This window comes from Seriola dumerili, unplaced genomic scaffold (assembly GCF_002260705.1).
Source record: "Seriola dumerili isolate Sdu_G_001 unplaced genomic scaffold, Sdu_1.0 BDQW01000260.1, whole genome shotgun sequence".
Lineage (NCBI taxonomy): Eukaryota > Metazoa > Chordata > Actinopteri > Carangiformes > Carangidae > Seriola > Seriola dumerili.
In genome coordinates this window covers 1325903-1342361 of record NW_019174515.1, presented here as the reverse complement: position 1 = coordinate 1342361, position 16459 = coordinate 1325903, and the positions used below count along the sequence as shown (strand labels likewise).

At 38.1% G+C, this 16459-nt stretch overlaps 2 protein-coding genes across 3 annotated transcripts in view; one reads left to right on the top strand and one right to left on the bottom strand.

Annotated features, from left to right (window-relative positions):
- Positions 1-323: 323 nt before the first annotated feature.
- LOC111230232 (phosphoribosyl pyrophosphate synthase-associated protein 1) lies at positions 324-11381 on the bottom strand. 2 transcript variants are annotated; one of them, XM_022756891.1, is made up of 12 exons: positions 10979-11381; positions 10502-10554; positions 9750-9816; positions 9460-9632; positions 9158-9273; positions 9011-9066; positions 8637-8782; positions 6956-6997; positions 4597-4667; positions 3784-3930; positions 2795-2978; positions 324-1023 (listed from the first exon to the last, which is right to left on the bottom strand). In XM_022756891.1, the coding sequence occupies exons 1-11, from the start codon at positions 11059-11061 to the stop codon at positions 2820-2822; spliced, it is 1113 nt and encodes a 370-aa protein (XP_022612612.1). In that variant the 5' UTR covers positions 11062-11381; the 3' UTR covers positions 324-1023; positions 2795-2819. The 2 variants fall into 2 exon arrangements, with proteins under 2 accessions (XP_022612612.1, XP_022612613.1); XM_022756892.1 differs by lacking the exons at positions 324-1023; positions 6956-6997 and having other exon boundaries at positions 2236-2978.
- A 2755-nt stretch (positions 11382-14136) lies between these two features.
- Positions 14137-16459, top strand: part of LOC111230289 (cytoglobin-1-like) — a 4800-nt gene continuing 2477 nt past the window's right edge. Inside the window, exon 1 of the mRNA XM_022756976.1 lies at positions 14137-14285. Coding sequence (XP_022612697.1) covers positions 14143-14285 — 143 coding nt within the window. The 5' untranslated portion in view covers positions 14137-14142. The remainder of the gene's footprint in view (positions 14286-16459) is intronic.

The window sequence follows — 16459 nt, the reverse complement described above, 5'->3', positions numbered from 1 at the left end:
TTACAAAATAACTGGTAACTGGTAAGCTGCATGAAAGGTTTGAGGAATCATATATGCATCTAAATTTTTCTTTAATTATCTTTAATTAGATTCTGCACTGAAATTGAAGATTTTGACCTTTCTATATTATAATATTTGAATTATCAGTAGAGGTTATTATTTACAGTGATATTTTAGGTAAAGAATACACAATCATGTATAATTCAGATTGACTAAATTTTGCTGTCTGCTTAGTGTGAAATATTTCTAGTCTAATACAGACTATACAGAGAGATACATGTTTGGAATACACTTAGAAGAAATATTCAAAGTTAAAACCTAAGAAAGTTTGACTTTCCTCTAGAGACAAGGCACAAGAGGAAACCTTTTTATTTTCATTAGACATTGACAAATGCTGTAGAGGCAGACAGAAGGATATTTGAAGTATACGTCCTTGACATTGCAGATAAGTCAGGGGAAGAGCACATACAGAGAGGACATCATGAAATATGCTAATGACATGTAAAATCTGAGCTGGAATAGCTTCAACATTTGATACAGACAAGGTCCAATACCCGGGTGTGCATCTTTAGCTGTCAAATACCAAACCATGACACAGTACTTATAACAAAACTAAACCAATGGTAAAAAGCAAAAGGCGTGCAGTACAGCTGTATGGAAGACGTTCTCAACAAACTTTTTTTCTTTTTTTTTTTTTTTTCTTGCAAGAACACAAAAACAAATAAGTGTGCATTGGCTTATAAAGTATATTTCCCTGAGCAAAAGGCTCAATTGGCATAGAAATAAACTTATTTCCCCTTGAGCTTCACTCTGAAATTTACTCAGAGGCCACAGAAAGGTGCACATGTTCAAAAGTGTAGGTCCTTACAGGGAGACACCACAGGAATTTAGAGACCAACGTCCAGACCATCCTGATGTTCACATGTTTGTGTCAATTTACTATAAACTGCTGCTCACAATTTTTCAGTTTTTCAGTGCACATGTCCTCTTCCAGACACACATTGGCTTCCATTCACTTTAGTGCTGCATTAAAAAAAAAACAAAAAAACAACTTAAGTAGCCCACCATATTAGATTTTGCCAAAGTCATTACTACAATGTAATGCATCTGAAAGTATGGATCAATTCAAAGTCTACTGGCCTGGTAGATTCAAGTGATGAAGACCTGCACTACTGTCATGAACAATGTTGCTCAAAATTCAGATTTAGAAGGAAAAAAATTAGCACATGGACACCTTTTAGAGGGGTATGTGAACATGACTACACTACCCAGCAGACTTTTCAAATCACTCCAGACTTTCAATCACATCACCAGATAACAGTACTGTAACTGCAATGAAAACAATAACTTAACCAAACCAAAGCAAATTCCTGCGAGTTTATTCTGGTTTTGAAAAACAATAATGTAGAATCTCTGTGATTAGTAGCAAACAGGCTAAAATATGTAGAAAATCAAATGGTCCTGCTTTTAGCTATTTGTGCAACTCACATGCGGTCAGATAACAGATACCATCAGCCTGATAAAATATGCACAGAAATCTAGTATACTATCAAAGAGTCAGTTCACCCAATCACAAAAAAAAAAATCATACTTCCTAATTACTGCCAGTCATGTGTTGCCATTCACTGTTCTGCTGCCACCACAATATAATGGAAGTAAATTTAATTTGAGGTGAAAGGATGGCCCATTTATTTTTGCAGATGATGAAAGACCTCTTATGCCACATAGGACATTTTACCAAACATTCCCAAAAATGGCGCAAAAAAGCTGCATAAAAACATAGTCTAAGCACCAGTGAGCAAGAGTTCGACCAGTCTTATTAATGTGGTCTGAAACATCACAGTGCTAAGCAGCCCTGATCGCAAGGGCCAGCAAGAGCATCGGGAAATAGTTTAAAGGGGCTACACGTTTGTTTTTTCTGCGACTGAATGTGGTTTCTTATTGGAAGCAGTCTGTGGTGACGGTCACATACCAAGAGCTTCAGCCATTGCTGTGTTTATAATACAAGAGGTTATAATATGCCCTCTGACTAGTGCTGCATCTCCAGGGCAGCTTGGACACTACAGTGATGGGGATCCGAAACTGATGAGAGAGGGGGTCCGTCTGGACGAGGGCTAGCTGGTTAGCATGCTAATGAAAGAAGTGATAGAAATAGAAGCAAAACAAGAGGGTTGTGTTCCACAGCTGGAGACAGCTCTTGGCAAGTAAACAAAGTTTGATGCTGAACTCGCAACATTTCTTCTAGACTAGTAAGTAAACAGCTGTTAATGCTAATGTTGGCAATGTAGCAACAGCAAAAACTTACATATAGCGCCTTTAAATGCACAAACTCCTGTGACTTGAGACATTTTCTCTTTTTCTTTCTTTCTTTTTATCTCTTCTTATATGCAGATGAAGCTCAGTCATTAAAATATGAGGTACTGCAGTGTATGACAAAATATTTTTTTTAAATACAAAGCATCTTTTGTTCATGTTGGATTATTAATGAGAACAGCAGGTAGAACCAAGGCTTCAAAATATGACTGAATGCATCAAAGCTCCAAGTCACTTATTTGCTATTTTATCATCCTTATGTGATAAGGACAAGATGCATTTCTCAAATGAATGAAAGAAATATATTTTTACAACTTTTGATTAGAAGATAAATAACTTTGGGTACTTCTTAAATTTCAATTTCTTTAAATTATTTAGGATACATGTGATCCTCACATACACAAGACACTGAACATGGCATTAGCAAGTTTTTACAGGACTGGGAAGAAATGCACCTGCCTTCAGTCACTATCAGACCCACCTCAGCCCTCACTGTCTGACACTGTCTAGTCGTCCACAGTGATGTTGCGGAACAAGTAGGCCATGGACTCTCCATTGTGGATGCGGCGGATAGCCTCAGCCAGAATCATGCTGACATCCACAGTCTTGATTTTGGGACACTGCAGCTTCTGTACTTCATGGGGGACTGTGTTGGTCACCACCACCTGTGGACACATAAACACAGACATTGTGCTTAGACTTAATGAGATGGTTTCTATTTGAATTAAAAAGCAGCCCCACTTTAAAAGATAACATGATTTGGTCTTGGTGGTTTTTGGTTTCCACCTCATTCACCTGGGTCATGTGTGAGCTCTCAGGGGTCATGGTCGCATGGTTTCCAAAACTTCATGTGTACACATGACAAATAATTTGTTGATTTTTTTTTCATACAAAATATAAACATATTTGAAATGGAAGTCTAGAACTCTGTCATAGTTCAGAAATTGACAGTGAATGAAAAGTGCAGCCAAATCAACTGACAAAGTTGCGTTGGAGAGCCAGATTAAGCTAAGCAATGTCAGTATATATCAAACAAACTGAGATGAGATTGCAAGTTAATATGTTCTTAAATATCAGTTACTTCAAATCAATGGAAGACAAACTAAACTTCAACTATTTGTTTGCTGAGCACTGCCTTAGGAGGAAATTAAAATTTGAAACTAATAGAAATAGAAATGCAACTTCTGGATATAGTGATCATTTCATGTATTAACAAGTCATCTGCGCAACTCTCCATTACAAGGATGTATCGCATTTGACATTATTTATAAAAATGACAGATGAGTCAATGAACAAGCAAATTTTGCTGGTTTCCAATAGATTGTTCAGTTTCTCTTCCCTTATCACATCGCATTCAGCTTCCTTATTGACATTTAGTGGAGCAGGTACGACACAGAGGATTTTCCTTCAAACAAACATACATTTTATTGATTGGACATGATTGAAAACAACTAGTTCAGGTGTCCTCACCTCATCAATGGCAGATTCTTCTATGAGGCGGGGAGCATCAGCAGACAGTAAACCATGTGTGGCCATGATATAAATTTTATAGGCTCCTCTCTCTTTCAGGATCTCTGCAGCTGCGACAAAGTCTCCTACATCATCTATAATGTCATCCTGGAGAAACACAGAAAAAAGAAAAATACAATCTGTACCTAAGGCTTAACGATTATGCCCTGCTCTCTTTCTCTTCAGTCATTTCTCTTTCATGGTTTCTCTGACTAATTTATCTGCATATGCAATAGTCCCACTCACAGCAGCATAATTTGGATTTTTACTATATTGTTGGATATTGTACCTGATTCGACTTCTTCTCCTGGTTATAAAAGATTAATGGGAGATAAAGGGAGGTCAGCTCTCCTGTTTTCCAGATTTTGTTTTGGTTAGGTTTAGTTCATCCTTTACAGTATAATTTGGTAGTTTAGGACCATGGCAAGAACACATGAAGAAGACTATGTAATATTTGCTGAAGAGCAGCCGAGTGCCAAAACGCAGTGTCAAAAAGTCAGTGAACTGATTCAAAAAATGTTTTATTGCTTATGATTTTAACTTTTCATATGTCAAAAGGAAGAAAGCGTTATTACTTATTTCAAAAATGACATTGTCTCGGTAGCAGATCAATGAATTTGACCACTTATAGTGAATACCACTTGAAATGCTGTACATGTGACTCTGAAGAGTAATAATTACAAGATAGCAGAACAGCTGAAAACGACAGCTCAACAATCTAACCAACACAAAGTGCAGACACAGTGCTTCTGCTATGTCTTTGCAGCATCTTACCACAATGATGGCAATTCTCCCTCCCACGTCTCCGACAACGGTAATGGGAGGTTTCTCCTTGGCCATCATTACTGAAAAGGAAAGCAGAACATGTTACCTGAGAGAGCACATTAAGGAGGTTGTGCCTACTACATTTAATCTAATCAAAAAGAAATCTCAGTAGATTGGGTAAAATGGGTTGAGAAAATGTTTTGCAATTTAGGCAAATCTACACCCCAAAATCATGGGGTTGTTATTGAATGATGTTATTTTTATAAATTCTCTTAGAGTAATACAATGCTTTATTGAATTTAAAATGGCAATCAAAAGCCAGTAATTTGTTTTGAATATTTCCCCCCATTCTACCCCACCTACCCCGAGGGGATTAAACAGAAATGCTAGACTTAGTAAAGCACATGCCATGCAAAAAAATCAAATGACAGGGTTTTCTGCCCAGGATACCCAATCAGAAGGCAATGTATAACTGCCTGCACACACAGCCTCAGGCCTGGGCTGTTGCAGGCTCATGGCAGCAGTCTGCATATGAACCAATATGCACCAGACAATCTTATTTCACACGGGACAACAGTGGCTGACAAGCACTGATGAGGGTTTCTTCATACACATTTGCCAATGATCTGGGGTCAGTCCTCAGTCGAACATCACTGGTGCCAGCGGCTACTTTTACATGCACACAATAATCAGAATACATCTCACGTACCAGTCTCAGGAAATGCAACAACTGCATTTTTTTTAACCGCACAAGATATAATTTTTAAATCACTCATATCAGCGCAGCTTCATTTGTCATTATGAAAACTTCTGAGCAAGGTTGCTCTCCATCATCACAATATGGGGTCTATACATCTAGTAATGCAATTCTGTCCATCCCCAGGCTATGAGCAGCTTCACTTAATTCTGCCAAACTGCACTGGTGTCAGGATATCCTGGCAATTTCAGTAGCTTAAACAGTACTATGCAGGTAGATAAACTATCATAAGAAAGGTTAAGGAGAGCCATTAAAATGTAATAACATGTTGACACCAACATGAAAGTGCTCCACCTTGTGGTAGACGTAATAATATGACATATGCACATAACCTGCAACTAAAATAAATGATTGTTAACTGAAGCATCAAAATGAAACTGGGGTTTGATTTGAAGCTTTTGGTATACAGCCCAATTTAAAGGATGCATTTTAAGTATTGGTGTGCATGTAAATGTGGTCATTCAAAGGGTACAAGGAAACAATCAACTGGTAAACAATCAGCCAGCAAAGCCGATTGTGAAGGAAAAAGTATAACGAAGCAGAGAAAGGAGGAGCATGCCTTGCAGAACACTTTGCTGAATACCGTGAGTCCCACAGCATCAGAAAACCTGGCAGAGTCACATTCAGACTTCTAAAACAGCAAAAGCCACGTTGTTAGCAGTACACACACTTCTCAAAATTATGTTGTCTTCACAGCTTGCTGAGATACTGCAACAAGCTACCTGAGAAATGTTTGGTCAGATATCTTCAAAGTTAATTTAAGATGTCTTTTTTCTTTTTTTTTTTTTAAAAGAAAACCCGTTAATCAACATTCCTGTGATAGATTTGAAAATCGTAATGGATTTCATTGGCAAATTTTAACAACAGGTTGGCACTGCATCCAGAAACCTCTATCATAGAGATAAAGTGTAATACTACACCAAATATTGTTGATAAAATAAGTTCTGTTTTACCACTGAGGTAGCAAACCGAAACTTTGATATGTGCTGTGTGAATTCAATACTTAAACCAACACCAATCCTTCCATTTGTAACGTTTCTCCTTCCCTTCATTAGATGTAAGGTTTCAAAAGCATGCTTCATTGTTACCATCACATGCAGTTATGACCAAATGTTAATCAGGTTTTTCAGAGCAGGTTTAATATGGGTGCATCATGTGTTGATTGGCAAGATGAGTCCAGATATACAAGTAAAGAAAGAAAAAACAAAGAAAAAAATGTTTGGCATGGTTTTGGTTTGATTTATGGATTTCAAAATAAAATCAGAACACAACAAAACAAAGAGGGTTTTGGCCATCTTGTAGAATTAGCTGTCTGGAATCTTAGAAAGGTGCAGTAAACATAAACGCTGCTTATTTTCAAATCAAACATGCCATGCAAATAGCATATAGTATGGAGCACTCCGTAGCTGATTGGCCTGAAAAAGTTGTCAATGCAAATTGTCTGGGCACTAACAATCCGTCTGTGCAATTTTCACAAACTCCCCCTCATGAATCCAGACTGTATTTTCACAAGATGCAACACAAACCCTTTATCTACACATGCACAAATTGAGGAACCATTTGAGGAGGAATCATTTCATAGTCAGATGTAAGTTAAGTTTACGGCCGTACTTGGGAGCTCTATGCCAGGGAACGGGGCTTGTTGTTTGCCTGCTATTACCAACAAATAAACACCACGTTAACACAAATGCACAAGTATTTGACATGACAAACACATGATGCCAAGACTTGGAAAATCCTCTCGCTAGGTTGACAGAAATTAAGAAAAAAAAAAAGTCAGCAGATCAGACTTATTTTTGTTAAAATATAAAAGTCTTCTTATGGTCGAAGCCATTTGTGAGTTATTGTTTCAAAGGAGGATTTTTTAAGTCAAGGGTAAGAATTAAAAACAAGTAAGAATATAAATCTTTTTTTTTTTTTACCAAATAATAAAGTGAACACAGGACGCAAATACTTTGGAGTCATTTGCCAATGACACAATCATTTGATATCTTGTCAGACTGAACCATTTACCAGAAATTAATACTGCAAATATACTATATGCCAGAGTAGCGTTACTATTTCTTTTAAAGTACTTTTTTTCCCTTTTTTTTATTTATTTTTTTTTATTTTTTAAAAAAGGTCCCATATTTGACACTTCTCCAGTGTTTTACTTGGAGTTATGATGTCCATAAGAAGATAGATCTGTGGTTTGAAGTACATAAAATCCATCTAAATATAGTTTTACGTCTCCTCACTCCATCCAGCAAGAACAGGGAATTTGGTTCTGTCTCTGAGCCTCTCCTCTGATTGGCTGACTGTTTTTTCAGTGATGAAGCCAGGCCAACCTCAGGTAACCAACTACAGCCTACTTCTGTATCTTGTAAAACTCACTGGTAAATGCAAATAGCGATGGTAAGTCAGTGCTGAAATGAGTCAAACACAAAGTCAATTTAGGCCTTAAATTCTCCAGTATTTCAGAAAAAATAAACTTTAGCCACTGGTTTCTATTCTTGCTCTCCTTGGGAAGGCTGCACAATGATATATTGGCCTCCTGACATCCAGCATTTCTGTCCCATTTCCTTGACATTTATCTGTCCTGTAGCTTGTTAGCTCGGTGATGCAATGGACGCTTGGTGTTGTGTAGCTAATAAATAAAAAATTTTTTTTTAAAAGTTGGACGGTGGATCTGGGCGGGCCGTGCTAGGGCCATGGCTGAGGGTGACTGTATAGTTGTAACATCATAAAATTAAAGAAGCCCTGACGGCTCATTTTAAGGCATACTTTCTGTTTTATAATCAAAAAAGACATGGAAATCTCACTCCCTAAAATATGGGACCTTTAAATCAAGGTATGTGCCAAGAATCAGGCAGGGACTATGATATTATTATTATTATTATTATTAAGCACGTCACTCTTTGTAAGTTATGAGTTGCAGCTTGCTGAAGATGCAGAATGAGTTAAAGTAGTTTATCTGTGGAATTAAAACATGCAGTAAGACAGAAATCAATTTCTTGGAGTATGGTTGATGGTATGAGAGAGAAACGGCAGAATCATCTCCTAACAGGTTTGTACAAGTAAGACTGCATTAGGTTGTAGGCTTGATTTATATTATGAAAGCACTGAAGTGTTGATATATTAAGCTTTAAAGCACTTAAGAATTACACTAACAAAAATCAAAAGAAATTTCTTTCTGAATTTAACCATGGTGTGACAAATGAAAAGGAATCTAGCCATGAGAAACAAACAGAGACAAATCTGCAAAGAAAACCTGAAACGCCAAACAGCACTCTACAAAGATAGGTTTTCTTACAAGGTAGCTCCAGTCCTGTGTGTCCTGTTGTGTTGCGTACACATGGTGGTGAGTGTCTTCCATCAGCCATGTCAGACTCTGAACACTGAGCTTCGCCGTGAATCACAGCCAGACCCAAACGCAGGCGCTCTGCATAGGATTGAGCCCTAGATAAAGAAAACAAAGTCAGAATGCAATGGTGAAAAAATAATATAAACACTCTTTTCTGTGAAACATTCTCAGTCACATACTTTGCAAATGACATACCGCATTTATATGAAACACGTGTAGGACTGAACGGTTCTGGCATGATGCAATGTTTGTATTTTTTCCATAGGACCATGAAAATTTCGTAACAGAAGGTAAAATCAGTGTTGTGTTTTTCCATCAGTTACCTCTTAGCTGCTGCTGGGGACTTTGCCACAATGATGGCATTTCGGTAATCGGGAATCTGACAGGAAAAAGGAAAACAGACGTCAGAGGTGGAGTTGCCTACACTTATACTTAAACAAGCGCGATAAACATTCAAATGGGATTATCACCTCCTCTTGGATGTACTGAATCAAAAAAGGGGAGGCACGTAAGTTGTCCACTGGAAAGCTGAAGAAGCCTTGGATCTCCTTCTGATGCAAGTCCATGGTGATGATGTGTGTTAAACCTATGGAGTAAAAGACAGATGAGTAGTGGGCCTTTCTCACAATCAACACAGGTATTTCACTGTCAACAATTAGAATAGTTTTTATCTGTAAACATGACATTCAATGCCTGCAAACTCGACACCAGAGATGGGCAGGATTAAAGATATTTTTAACAAACCACAACTTGAGGTGTTTTTTGTGTTTACCTGCTTTAGCAAGCATTGAAGCTAACAACTTGCACACTATTGAGCCCCGCTTTCTCATCTTGCACTGCTTGCTGTAGGGGAAGTACGGAATAACTCCAATGATGTTCTTTGCACAAGAGGTCTTGAGGGCGTAAGCCATAACCAGCAGCTCCATGATGGCTGTGTTGACATCTCTGGTTGTAGCAAAAACATAGTGAGAACAGTAAATCATGTAAATCTTAGTTAGCGATAATGGTATGAACTTTTCAAATTCCTGTTGCACTGCAAATAGCATGTCTTTCTAAACTCACCTTGGTATTGTCTGGATGATGAAGATAGTTTGTCCACGAACAGATTCTTTTACATCCACTCTAGTCTCTGCACAGAGAAAAAATAAGACATTCATTTAGAAATGTTGCTTATTAATGTCAATACTTCCCCATAATTACCTTTTGGGTATATTCAATAACACCACTCATCCTTAAATACTCACGTTGATAAAGTTTTTTAATTCGTTAATCATTGAGCACATTTTGCACACGTCAAATATTACTGTGTATTGTGCAGTGCATACACATCTACACTTCTTAAATGAATAAATGAAATTTCTTGATGTATCACGTTCATTTTGCCACAGCAATCAATAATGAGTGCCCAGGCCATACTCAAATATTCAATAGCCAACCCAGACCAACAACTTTTCAAGAATTTGAGAATACTAATCATAACAAGCAGATTAGGTATAAATTGTAACATGACCAATCCACATTATCTAAATTTGTAAAAGTCTTCAGATAAAATTAAGTGTTTTTTCTCTGCGTTACTTTCATTTGATCACGACAGACCACAGACTTGGTATTTAGTGCCTTAACAGTATATCGTCTCATATTAACTTACATAAAAATGATTAAATTCAATTCCACAAAGTTTGATATACACAATATATATTTGAGGGGGGAATGGGCACTTGTATTAGCTTGCTAGCAGGGTTCCTAATAATTACCAGTCAAGAATACGAGTAAAATTAAACTATTTTTATACCATGCCATAACATTCTCCTCACCTCTGTTAGATTCCTGAAAGACCACAGACTTCCCCAGTTCAACTCCCAGCCGCCTGAGAAACAAGTTCACAAAATTACAGCTACAATGCAACCAGGTGTGAGATGTAATGATCACAAGCTACTGCAAGCTGCAGCGTCTCACACACAAACCAACACGAGGCATCCATCACATCATCCATTCATTTTTCAAAATTGACAGCTTCTAGCCGACCATGCAAAAACAGCTACAAGCACTCACATAGCATCATTACACAATACCACTTCTCAGCTAATATCTGCCTTTAGTAGTCAATGCTAAACCAAAAAATACAGGTCATTGATCCTTTAACAGGCTTTGGCAAACATCGTGACATGTTATTCGTGAGCTTAAATGTCTTCGTGCTTGGCCCTGTGTAGGAGAACAACTCAGTAGCCTACACATTAATCAGCAGTCATTAACAGCAGTAGTGGTGAAAAGTACATGAACATTATACTCACTCCGTTATCTTCTTGGCTAGCTCTGTGCATGCTACGGACGAGTTAGCTGAAAAGACGCGATAACCACTTTTAGCGACATTCATCGTGGCACTCCTGATGGTTTCTTTCACAGACAGTTACCGGCAGCAGTGGCACCTTTTATCTCCACTGCGTCTATTTCCGATTTTCTGCTAGTGACGCTGTCGTTAGCTAACCAGCTAGCCACCTACCGCACACTAGGCTGCTTGGTGGGCTAATATCACAAAATGACCTTCAGTGTACGACACAAACTTATCTACAGCATAGCTATAAAAACGAACATTAATTATTTTCCGTTAGTTTGCTGAATAATCCGGTTGTTCGCGCACAACTCACTGATACCTGTCACTCAGGTACCACTGTAGCCTATCAACCGTCCACACTCAGAGCTACGGAAGCTTCTTTGGTTCAATCCTGCCGGCTGCGCTTTTGAGCACCTGTTTTGATTGTGTCACATTGAGCGTCAGTGGTTTTGTTTCAAAATATTAATTATTCAGTGATGTAAGAATTACTGACAACTTTTAGTTAAGTAAGAGAAGTTTTAAGACAATGTAGACATACAAAATAAAATTCCTGCATTAAAAATATAGCTAGTACCGAAATATACTCATCGTGAAGTACTCTTCATGCAGAATGGGCAATGCAGAAAATGTATATTATATTTTAAGATAATAATTGTTGATGTATTAATGTATGTATCAAGTTAATGCAGCAGATGGTAAAGGTGGGACTTATTTAACTAGGCTGCTTTATATGCTGTGAGGTAGTTTAATCTATAATAATACATCACATGATAAACTTGATTTTATTTTGTATTAAAAAAAAACTGAATCTGCAAAGTAACTATTAACTAAAACTTTCAACTAATTATTGTGCAGTAAGTGGAGAGCAATACAGCCACTTCAGAATTGTATAAGTACAGTACTTGGGTAAATGTACTTGGCTACTTAACAGCCCTGCAATTACTGTCTATTTTATTGTTGTCTTTGTTCAGTGAGGGCCGAGGTTTCATAGGTTTTATACAGGTTAACGCACACACGTTGTAAATCCTATTTTAATAAGAAATCACGAGCTTGGTATCTTTTTTTAATCCAACGGACACCTAATACAGTTGTGACTGAAATATCCCTGAAAGCAAAAGCCCTAAAGAGCCTGCCCCCAAAGAGAGACATGGCGTTCCTATGAAATAATGTAGTTATTTGTTTATAACCTAATAATTAGGTTTTCCCTCATCTCAAGTGGCAGGATTATAGATGAGATGATCATCATAGGTTCGTGGATTATTATTATTATGGGTATTTAAAGTGTCTGTGATTAGATGATAACCTGCCTAAATGATATATTAGGTAATCATAAAAAACACCTGTTTGTACACATGGTGTCATAGACTATTTATAATTGACTTTCAAAAATAGTGTTTCTGGCAGCACCGAAAAAGTAATGTTACTCCAACTGTCCACTAGGTGTCATTACTTATTAGCCTTGTGTCTACTGAGCAGAGTTATGCCTTTGGATGTACCATAATAATATCATGAGATCTGTTTTTCTTCTGGGTTAGAGGTGTAGCCTAACATAATTCGTATGTACTGGTATCTCAGTTTGGGTGGGTGTGGACAGCAGAAATAATCATAAAGCAGTATAAAATCTGCTGTAGAAACATAAAACCCGTAAGAGCAGAGCATATTGATCTACAATCATTGACCAAGTCTCCTTGATTGCTTGATCCACAACAACCGTGACCAACCAGTTTAACAATCACATACCTGTGGCATGAGAAGCCTGATACATGAACTCTGATCTTATTGTTTGTTTGTTTGTTTGTTTGTTTTTTTCATTAGGAGAGGCTGAGATTAATTTAAATAATATTTACCTGTAACCAAAGTTACAATATTTATAATGTGATTAGCTGGTATAATAACTGGCTATAATTCTGCTGTACAGCTGTTGGGGAAAGTAATAAAAGCTGCTTGAAAGAGTTGTTTTGCTGAGATAACTGAGACTCCTCAGAAATATGAGATGTGTCCATCTTAAGCCCAGTTGTTGCACCAACTTCATTGTTAATGGTATACTCTGAAGGACTCTGTCAATATTTAACATGGGTGCCTATTTTGTTGGCACCTACTGTAAATTGTACCTCCACAGTAATAGAATATCACCTCAGTTGTAGCTTTTGTTTCGACATCAATATCTGTCTTCTCACTTCTCCTATGTGTGCTCTCCTTTGACATTTAAGAGATTCCTGACTAATTGGCCCTGTTGGCGCAGCCCACTATGAAACTTGAACAAGAACAGTCTCAAGTTTTCAGCTGTGACAACACAAGTGAGATATGGTGACCCACTGATAACCCCTGCCACAACAAAGGTGGAAAATGTATGTGTTTGAAAGAGTGCAGTGGGTGAGAGCCGTGCGGCACTCCTGAGGGTGTGTGCATATAATGAAAAGGGTAAAATAATGAAAAATGGACTGATATAATCTGTATCTTGTTAGAAGTACAGAGCACACCAAAAAAAATAGACGCCTGGCCTATTTTTGATGGACGTCATGCTGCTTCATTTTCAGTCAGAAAAAAGTGTTTTTAATGTTTACGTCGACAGGGCTTTGTGAGAAATTCAATATCATTACAGGTTAATCTCCTGGATAGTCTGGATGGTGACTCTGGAAGGAAGGGTCAGAGTGCGCTCCTTTATCTTATTTTAACGTCATAATCATACAGTGCATCCATGCTCTCACATTGCATGTATTACATATTTGACTCTCATATGACGGATTTGTTTCCTATCTCATCATGCTTTCATCAAACACCACTTACAAAGGTGAGGTAGGAAGAGGGAGAAAGAAAGAGAGAGAGAGCGAAGGGAGAGTGTAAAATAGAGAGTACAGAGGCTCCTCCTCGTTCGCTGCGTGTGTTTCTTGTGGGTTTTTTTTTTCAGCCTGTTCCTTCACTCACATTCTCGCTCAGCAGAGATTCAGTGGTGGAGAGCAAAGATTCTCACTGGGAGAGGGCGGACAGGGGAAACTGATTTTCTTTCTCTCTCATCAAGAAGGAGAAGAAAAAGGTAGAAATATAGTGTTTATTTTGGGGGAGGGGTACTCTCATCAGCCCTGCCTTCTGCACGTGCTCAGCTCTGCACAACTGTGTTCCCAGATGGAGAGGATGCAGGGAGAGGGAGAGGTGGACCACCTGGAGAAACCAAGCCCACTGACTGACAAGGAGAGGGTGATGATCCAGGACTCCTGGACTAAAGTCTACCAGAACTGCGATGATGTTGGAGTGGCCATACTAGTCAGGTATTTCTTTCTGTAGTTTCACTCTCCTTTTTCGTGTTTGACATTTTTTTAACGCCGGTCAAGCACAGAGATTGGAAGATATTATTTTTGCAGATAAATAAAGCTAGAGAGGTGACAGACACATTGTATTTGAGCTAGTTTGATATTCATCGCCATTTGTCATGGTTGTGTATTTACTTAAATGCAGCTTGTTGCTGCTTTATCTACTGATCAGCAGTTGCATGTCCCTCAAAACAGTATACATAGTATCCCATTTCTATTTTAAGGACTTTTCATCAATTTCCTCCTTATCTCCGAAACTTTAATTAGTTCACTCCTGATAAGGTCAAATTAGCATTTTGTCTCTTTTCCCCTCAGTAATCTGACTGCACCTGCTGGAGCCAGAAGGCCAACTGATGCTTTCCTGTCACTCACAGGCTATGGGGTTATCCTCTCTCAGAATGCAGTCAATGCTAAACTTTAATTGCACTGACTTCGAGAGTTTCGAAAATGCTCACAGCCAGTCATATTTCTGCTTGTGATATTCTCACCTCCTGCCTTTTCTTAAACCTATTCTTCAAACAGTGGAGGCAAAGAATAAACATTATAATCCATCACTCAGGCATCTTTGGCTCTGAAAGGGCTCCCTCCCTTACAGAGCAGGTCATGTTTTGAATGCCTGTATAGAGAGCCAGGCAACCTACAGCAGCATGACTCCATCACTGGCAGTTAGACATTTAGAGCGTCTCTCTTTTCTCAGAAAACAAAGGATGACAAGAGTTTTCTATCACCACCAAGTCTGTGTTTTTACCAAATTTTCTTCATCAGTCCATCGTATCTAATTATGATCAACATGCAGTCTCGTTGGAGGATTCCTGCAGTTGGTGTAGTCAGTGTCATTATCGCTCTTTAATGTTTACACTGAACGCCAAGAAAAGAAACTGCTGCAAAACTCAAACATCTGCAGGGATTTGGCAACTGTTGGTGTGAAGGCTTTGAGGATCTTTCACCTGTGACGAGATTCACTGCTTGACACAACATGCCTTTATAATCCCTCATGATTGCGGGAGGTGAAAGTTGAGAGGGAGGTTAGCAAAAACGCAGAGTACATGTACAATCATCATCGTATAATTTTTTTTCCCATAGATTACTGAATTAACTATTACACATTTCCAATAAATAAACAATAAACATTTTGAAATTAAATCTATTTAACTCAATTTCCTCTTATTTCTGTCTCCACATTCCTTCACAAAGACCCTACGACCTTCAGGAATTTGAGGAATGAGGATTGATCAATAATCATGACCATGGTAAATTTCCTTTTGCTCATAAGACCCTGTCACTCTGCTGAACCTCAGCATTTACTTCAAATCATCCAACTAACTGTCTTTAGGGTAACTGATAAGATCCCAAAGTAGTCAATTATAGCAGTATGTCTATGAAATTTGTGAAAAACATTTAGTCTTGAAGAACAGATAAGGAAGGATTAAGAATCCAATGGCCATATTAAATACTAATGAGGCTATTTATATGCAACCACAGGTCATGCAATTACAAGAGAGAAAGATTAAACACCGCGGTTCCTCATTAGTTTGCAGTGAAACTAGGAATACTTTGCTCTTGTACTTGCAGAGAGGCCCTCAACCCAGAGCTGAGAGATTAAGACACAACCTTCCATCCTCCTCCACTCTCAGACATTTAAATTCACAAGTGAAACTCTGATATATCTGGCCATATGCTTCAGACCTGACAGAAAAAAAAGTGTTTCCTTTATGTGTTAGTTGTTTCAGAGGCAGAGGGAGATGGGACATCAGGAATAGATAACCAGCAACCAGATGCATTGGCCCTCTTCCCAGACCATGGGAGGGGGTGAGTTTTGAGGTTCCTCTTTGCTAATTCTCCATGATACCTCTGAGGGTCAGACAGGAATAAAATTAAAAGAAAATGTCTTTGAACTTTTTGTTGTCAGAGAGAGTACAGTGTGAGTCGGGTGAGATGTTCAAGGAAATATAAAAAATCTATAACTGCAAACAGAGCAGAAAACATGAAGAATACAATATTTATGCAAATTGAAAGATAAAATATTATTTGTCTTTGCAGTAATAATGATTCCAGCCTTAACCATGAAGTTAACGGAAGGCATCAGGTGTGCTCAAGGTAGCCTGAGTTGGCAGTGACAATCTTTTCATCTC